Source organism: Lepeophtheirus salmonis, chromosome 10 (genome assembly GCF_016086655.4).
Source record: "Lepeophtheirus salmonis chromosome 10, UVic_Lsal_1.4, whole genome shotgun sequence".
Taxonomy (NCBI): domain Eukaryota; kingdom Metazoa; phylum Arthropoda; class Copepoda; order Siphonostomatoida; family Caligidae; genus Lepeophtheirus; species Lepeophtheirus salmonis.
The window spans coordinates 8073057-8081198 of record NC_052140.2 but is presented as its reverse complement, the minus strand read 5'-3'; the positions used below and the strand labels follow the sequence as shown (position 1 = coordinate 8081198).

The window sequence follows — 8142 nt, the reverse complement described above, 5'->3', positions numbered from 1 at the left end:
CCCTGTCAGCGTTTCATTCATCATTAAAAAGTTAATTTATTTAATAAATTTAAGGACCATAAGGTACATATTAGGTACCCCTGTGACTGTTCTTCATGCATACAGATAAAGTTCGCTTTATCATTAATGTAAAGTTTTCACTGACAACATAATTTAACGCTAATCCACCTTGGAGGTTCATAGTTGATATTTTTACCACTTAAAATGCACAATTTTTTTGGTTCAGTCATGACCTTCACTTATATCCACAACTCCAGTCAGAGATCAATTTAATATTAATAATGAATCATGTGAATTCGAGAAACCAACTAACCAATCTTAATTGCATTTATCCAGAAAAGGAAGGTATTATAATTAATGACAATATCTCAAAAAATATTTATTAAATATTTCATCAATGTTTGTATAAAATAATATCATAAAAATTTTCTTATTAACTATTTGACAAAAAGGGAAGGAGGGCGTCCAGCATTGGCGGCGTCCTCCAAACCTGCCTGGTAGGTAAGTAATTATGGATCACTTTGTTGTAGTTAGAACGTCATCTAACTGCTAACAGTTGTAAATCTAATGTTAGTTCAAGAGACTTTTTCTTCTTATTGTTGCCTCTTGTGTCCGTGACAGTGATAACAAAAACGAGTCATGAGAGTCTGATATATATATATATATATATATATATGTGAGTGAATGTAATACTGAAACATTTTCAGGACTAAGATCTTCTATATGGATGATACTGCGACGGTTGAGTACTATACATAGCTCCCCTTTGAGGTCCAAGACTGGATGCAAGATCAGAATTAGGGTTGTAAGCTACCGGAGGACTCATAGCAACTGGAGGTTGACCCATCGTTATCGTATTTTGATGATAAAAGTCCGGAGCCCCAACAGAATATGGAGATTTGTTGACTGGTGATGGACCATGGGAGACTGGAGGAGGGTGATGGTGGGGAGGTGGGGCTCCAGGATATTGAGGAGCAGCAGGCGCGTAGCTTCCATACGCAGAATAGGGTTGAGGCGCTGCCGCTTGAGGTGGTGGGGTAGGTTGAGTATTCCAGTAATTGGGTTGAGGAGTGACTGAGGGTGGTGGATGATACACAGGAAACTGTGCCGCTTGAGGTGGCGGAGATGCAAATGTGGGTGATCCCCATTGTGTAGGAGGAGCTGCATTAACAGCAGCCTGAGGATGTGATGCAACATGATGTGGAGGTGTAGGCGCAGCAGGAGGATGATGCCCCCAAGGTACAATCTGTGTTGATCCATATTGAGTTGTGTAAGTAGTTTGAGGAGTAACAGCTGCAGGTGGGTGTTGAGGATGCTGTGCTTGAGATCCCCAAGCTGAGTAATGAGTGTGTTGTTGGGGAGCTGAAGACGGGTGTGGTACACCACCACCAGATGCCTGTTGTATATGTTGTCCATTTGTATGGGCGGGATGTTGCATAGGAGATCCAATTGTGATAGGAGGTGGCCCTCCAGGAACTGTCATTGATGCTGCACCCCATTGTTCCATCGAATCTTTATTCCATGTTGCTGTCTGAGTCCTGGGCTCTGCTCTTTTAATCTCGACCTAGAAATAAGGTAATACCATTCAGCTAGGAAAATATGTTGGTTAAGTCATTCATCAACTAATACCTGTTTGTTCTGAATGTTGACAAAATGTTCGGCACATGCTCGATTAACAGCCTGATCATCAGAAAAAGAAAGGAAACCAAACCCACGGGATTTTTTCTTTTCCTGATCATACATAATTATAACTTCACAAACTTCTCCATAACGAGAAAAAAAGTTCCTCAGATCCGTTTCAGTGAGATTAGATGGAAGCCCTCCAAGAAAAACCTGGCAAAGTAAGACAAAATTTTAAAAAATAAGAATGTATTTGTAAAAAAAAATGTATCACTACCTTAGGGAAATAGTTAGTCTTCTTTGGTTTCTGCATACTCCTTGGATTACATGCTTTGGGATCAATCGTACGACCATCTAATGTATGAGGACAACTGGATAATACAGCATCAATATTTGCAGGATCACTAAACGTCACAAAACCGAAACCTCTTGACCGGCCTGATTCCGCATTTTTCATGACAACACAATCTATTACCTCCCCAAATCCACCAAAATATCGCAGGAGTGTTTCTTGCGTAGTATCCCAGGAAAGTCCTCCAACAAAGAGCTTTCCTTGTTCTTCATCTTCATGGGCTCTCTGTTTCCTAGGAGGCCTATTTGCTGCTGGAATTGGAGCCTGTTGGACTGTAGGTTGATGAGGAATAACTCCATTCTCAATTGCGTGAAATGCCATTGTGTTTTGTGGTTGTTAAGTACCTGAATAAACAATTTAATATTTGAATTAATTACATATTGGAACTCAAGGGTAAAATATTTATATATTTTAAATACTATAGAAATGACATGTTTTAAGTATCCTCAATAAAGCTGGAATGAACGCATGGGGACTTATAAAAGTAATTGTCTATAAATAATGTAATGGAATATAGTATTTATGTTGTAAAATTAATAACTTAAACTTTAAATATTATTTATCATTGATTAAAATATTGCCAAAACAGAAACGCTTCTTCAAAAACCAATATAGCACCAATTTTGTATGCAAGACAACTAAAACATTGCTTAAATCCATTTTTTTATTTTTTTATAAAAAATATTCACCATATATGTATTTTATTTGAAAATAGCCAGATTGTAAGGATCAATTCTAAAGACATTCAGTTTATAATATAAGAATCCATAATTGTGTGTAAGATATACATTAATATTTATATATATATACGTTGACTAATTTTAGCATGAATATAATAACTATATAAAACAATGAACAATTTGGTACATAATTGTTTTAAAAGTATTTTTGAAAAAAACTATCAACGATTGATTTAAGGAGAGAAAATGTAAATGATGTAAAAAACTAGATTGATCCTTAACCCCAAAATACAAGAGAAGCTATCATTCTTTTTGAACATCCGTTTAAATGTAAATTACACTACGTCATCTTAATTATTCCCTAAATAAGATCTTTGGAACACCAAAAACAAAAGATAATCAACAATTTGTTAAGTGCTTATAACTAAATAAATATATGAAGTAGTAACGTTTAAGAAATAAGAACTTATAGCCTTATAAAAACTACATACTGTATTTGTTTTTTTAAAGTTAATAATGATGGCATATATCACTAAATTAGTTAGTTATTATAATTATATATATATATAAAGGTTAACACAAAATTTGAAGGAAACAATATTACTGGATCCAAAATCTTAAAATTAATCTGAAATATTGCATAATATATATATTTAACCCTATAACGTCATACGTGACAATTGATAACATGAGTTTTGAAATCCCGATTTCGAGCAACTTGACAATTTTTTGGCTCAAAAAATTCATAGATAACTTCATTGCAAATATATAATCAATCTTCATTAAACAAAAAAAATGTGAATGTATCCCTAAAGACATTAAAGTGTTAGAAAGGTGTTACTATATAGAGAAAATTATTTGATTTTTTTTTATATGAACATCAGCAAAAATAGTCCATCAATTACTTTGAATTATAAAAAAATCTCAATTTCTAACCAAAAAATCGACTTATTTAAAAACAAAAAACATTGTTCTTAGAAATCTACAAGGATCAGAAAGTTCTGACGAAGCAATCACCTAGTGGGCGGTATAGGGTTAAATGTAAATCCATGTTTAATTACATGGATTTCTTAATAAGAGTGTCTTTAGTAATACTTACCTTTAAGAGAGACTCGGGGATTGTAGTAGAATCCTAAACTTATGTATATCAAAGTAATTTTTATAATTTTATAAATTACAAAATCTGTCTTCATACAAATGTAATCCCGCAATATTTATACAATGACAGTGACCTTATTTAGTCACTGTTATGGCGATGATTGGACCTTTACGGGAAGAAAACATAGAAGAGAAAAATTTTTGTGAATTGAAAAAAAAGACATTTAATTTTAGCTTTTTGAGAGGTTTTAAACAATAAAACCAGAATTAAAAAATATACCTCGAAAGGAACATATTTAATATAATAAGTACATAATGTATAACTATTATTAATATTGACTTAATCTATATAAAAAAAATCCCCTTAATCTAAATACTTAGTACAACATACATATTGTGTAATAGAGTAATTAGTAAAGATACACTCAAGCGCTAGATTTAAGTACATTTGACTAGTATTGATAATCAAATATATATTTATTGCATATGATCAAAATGGGCAATTTGTTTGTTTGACTCTTAGTTGATGAGACTTCTCATAAGATGAAAACACGGCATTCTATCCGTAAGGAAAGGTGTTGTGGCAATCCAGGATGTCTCATTGCCACCACGTCTACAACAACTAATCAATGAAAATAGCGAAAGGGTCATTAATGAGCATGTCTCTCCAAGTCTACATACGTCGTCTTGGAGAGCGAAAGAAAGAAACGACTTAATTTCTAAGTTGTTAGCCTTCGGATTCACAAGGAGATCCACAAAGAGATGAAATGACAAGACCAAACTGAGGCAGTGGAGAAGATCAGGGAGATCAAAATTACTCCCCTTCTTATCACAGATGCATCTCTTTTCATTTCCCAAAGATGATAAATTAGTTGAGTGCATAATTTATCAATTAATAATATGATACAATTTAAAATTAAATTAGAATACAAATCAGGGAAATTGGAAAGGGCAGAGATTGAAGCACAATAGAGAGAGAAAGAGGACAAGGAGTTGGACGAGAAGGATCTTACCATGATCTATATTAAAGGAGCCTGAGAATCATTAATTCTAGGGGCTTAATTAGTAGATGGAATTCATGTAGAAGGAGAGATCTCTAGATTTTAAGGGAATCTTTTAATAGTAGAGTAATAGAAAAAAAAAATAGAAAAATAGAAAAAGAAAAAAAAAGGAAGGAACGATTGGATCCCAAAGGAAAGATAGAGAAAGAAACAAAAAAAAGGAACAGAAGCCGCTTCTCTCTTATTTTTCTAACCTGCTCTAGAAGTAGCTGGACCTCTGAGACACACATTTCTTCTTCTTTCTTTCTTTCTTTCTCTCTCCCTCCCTCCCTCCCTTCCTCCCTCCTACAAATTCAATCTCGAGCTCCCTCTTTCTTTCTTTCCTTCCTTCCCTCTGTCTCATTTCAGCATTCTTCTTCTGCAGCAGCTAGCTCTTCTTCCCCCTGCATCTTCTCTTCTTCCACCTTCCATCACCACTATTGCCTTTTTTTTCTCTCTCTCTCATTATCTCTCCGAATCAATCTTATTCACGCATGAATGTATCTTTCTTTCTCTGCCTCTCTCTCCCCCTTCCATGACACACTCTGGTTTGTTGTGTGTGTATGTCGTATACGTACGTAGCTAGCAGAAAAAAGAAAGAGGGGAAAAAGAAGAAAAAAACCTTGAACATTATTTATATTCTTTCTCTTTTTCGATTCCCTCTTTAATTCTCAAAACACCCACCACCTGAGCCGGCGAATTTAATTTCCTATTATTTACCTAGTTATTATTGCTCAATAATAATTTTAATTAAATACAAACGGAATTATTATTGTCTATTGATGATCATGAGATGTAGGTGCTAGTTCAGCCATCTTGCTTTAAAGTTTTTTATTTTCTTGAATATATATTATCGGATATCCTGTAACCCGTTTTGTACGGATTGATTTTAAAGAAAGGCGTTCAAGAAATGGTAGCTGTGGACGCTTGCACTTTCTCCCAGAAATCGGACATACTTACTCTCTCAATATACATAATGATTGAAGGCCTATAAAGGAAGCGTTGGCAGGCAACCGGCCATTCATTAGGATTATAGTTCATCAACGCTTTCATATAATATATTTATTCGATTTTGTTAATAAAATAAATGCCTCAGTTGAAGACCACATTAACTTTGGAAAAAGGAAAGGGATTAACAAATATGTTGGTCGATCTGGTTGCCCTTAATTTAAATCGAATTTCTTATAAACTTAGGATGATCAAACGTCCTCTTTTCTTCGGATAGTCTTTTTATACATCATGTCTGGGGACTGTTTTTATAATTCATTAAACGTCGGGTATTATGTGGGCCAAATAGCACATGTTGAAAATACACTTAAATAGAACAAATAATTTAAATTGAAAAAAGATAAAAGTCCAAAATTCAAGGTCCAAATTATCTTTTGGAAAAAGCAAGATTCAAAAAATCATTACGAAAAAAAAAATAAGGAATTTTCTATAACAAAAAGTATTTTTAATAATATTTTTATATTTATTAATTTGGAGATATTATTAACTTTTCCCCCTTAACCAAGTGTCATCTTTTTTAGAAATCCAAATATGGTCATCTTAAATAAAATGGATGGTTATAGGGCAGTGATCCATAACCTTTTAATCACTTAGCCCCTTGATGTATTTTCTTTTTTGAGGGAACATCTAACTTTGGCTGGATATTTGAGTCTAGCATTTTTTATTTTGAAACATTTTTAGGACATTTTTTTTAATAGACAACTTTGGAATTTTTGATGACATTCTTAGATTTTTTTTTTTTTTTTTTTTGATAATCTCGCTGAGCCCAAGCCATGTACTGGGGATCACTGTTGTAAGAGTGAATTTTCATTTAACTAAATTAAAAACTTGATCCAATATTCACGAATAGAGAGTTAGTTACATTTACTACTAAATCAAAAACTTGATCCAATCTAGCAGTACCGGTCAAAGCTATTGTGGGTTCCTATGCGAAACATATGGCTATGGGCCAAAATCCCAATATTAGTAAATATAAAAAGGGTGTCCGCAGGATTATATAGATATTTTTTTATGGAGGGAGTTTTGGAATTTTTGGAGAAAAATTTCCAAAATTCATAGCTATTGTCAGAAAAATTAAATTTTGGAAATAAAAAAACAAACTCAAATATTAAATTTTCTAGAAAAAAGCAAAACTTCCTTAATTTGGGGGTTTGGCTACTATATTGCAAACTACTAAACTCTAACCATACGTGACTTTTGACCAATATGTCCATATTTCTTAATATTCAACGAATCAAAGCTATTAAAGGTTAGAAATGGGACTAAACTAATGTTATTTTAAATGTAGTCCTCTTTCCTCTTTATAGCAGTAATTCATTTTCTCGTCTCAAAATCAAATAACAGGCAGCTGATATTAACATTGGTCTTAATTCAGTTAGTCTTAACTTTTAACTTACTCTTAACTTATACAGTATGTCTCGCTCCCTCCTTCTCCTCGCCTCCTTTACAAATCCCATCTCTACTAACAACTCCCCATCCATTCCTCAGTTTTACTTTTTGTCCTTAAAACAGGAGAGTACGCTGGATTATATTCACATATATTTTTATTTGATTTTATTTATTATTTTTTTTTTTGGGGGGGGGGATTTTTTTGTAAAATTTTTAAACATTAAATTAAATTCTGAGGATTTTTTTTTTTTTTGAAAAATCAAATTAAATTTCAAATATCTTTTGCAAAAAATATTACTTTAAGAGAGAATGAGTAGTGGGCGCACTTAACCCTTAAGTATACCACAATGCAGACTACGGGGTGGACATCTCTGGTTTAGGTAATATTTTATTATTAACTATTGTATAACTTTAGTGTTGCCTCTTGAAATTAATATTCAAACATGATACGTGGATATTCTGTTTTCTATGATTACCATACTTTATATTGTTTTTGAATTAATCAAGGCTGCAATTTCTGCTCACACCTAGAATTTTTTTTTTCTTTTCTTTTTTCAACAACTCTACTGATTAGAACAAAGACTAAGCCTTGAGCAGAGGGGAGATTTAAAATTTAAACTATAATATATTATTAATAATAATTTTCTCAACAAGGAGAAGTTAGGTATTAAAATGATTTAAATTTGTATACATACATCCGGCTTTGACCAACCAACTAAGGCTTAAATTACAAATTAATTATCTCAATATAGGCCATACATTTTAACTAGAGTGTTCCATGTTAGCTTGATTACAAGTTGATTTTCAACAAAGACACCTTTTGTATGAAGGTGAAATGCCATTAAGAGTGTTAGTTTTTTTTTTGTTTTTTTTCAACTCCAAAAGTGTATTACAATTTATTTAAATCATAGTCAAAGTAAGATTCTCTACAAATGTTTACCGCTATCAAGGGCGC

General features: G+C 32.8%; 1 protein-coding gene across 3 annotated transcripts; it reads right to left on the bottom strand.

The window, feature by feature from the left end:
• Nucleotides 1-354: 354 nt before the first annotated feature.
• LOC121125210 (uncharacterized) lies at nt 355-5224 on the bottom strand. 3 transcript variants are annotated; one of them, XM_040720347.2, is made up of 5 exons: nt 4764-5224; nt 3752-3917; nt 1898-2316; nt 1630-1833; nt 355-1564 (listed from the first exon to the last, which is right to left on the bottom strand). In XM_040720347.2, the coding sequence occupies exons 3-5, from the start codon at nt 2291-2293 to the stop codon at nt 710-712; spliced, it is 1455 nt and encodes a 484-aa protein (XP_040576281.1). In that variant the 5' UTR covers nt 2294-2316; nt 3752-3917; nt 4764-5224; the 3' UTR covers nt 355-709. The 3 variants fall into 3 exon arrangements, with proteins under 3 accessions (XP_040576281.1, XP_071747591.1, XP_040576282.1); XM_071891490.1 differs by having other exon boundaries at nt 3752-4372; nt 4432-5002; XM_040720348.2 differs by lacking the exon at nt 3752-3917 and having other exon boundaries at nt 4764-4997.
• Between the last annotated feature and the right edge of the window lie 2918 nt (nt 5225-8142).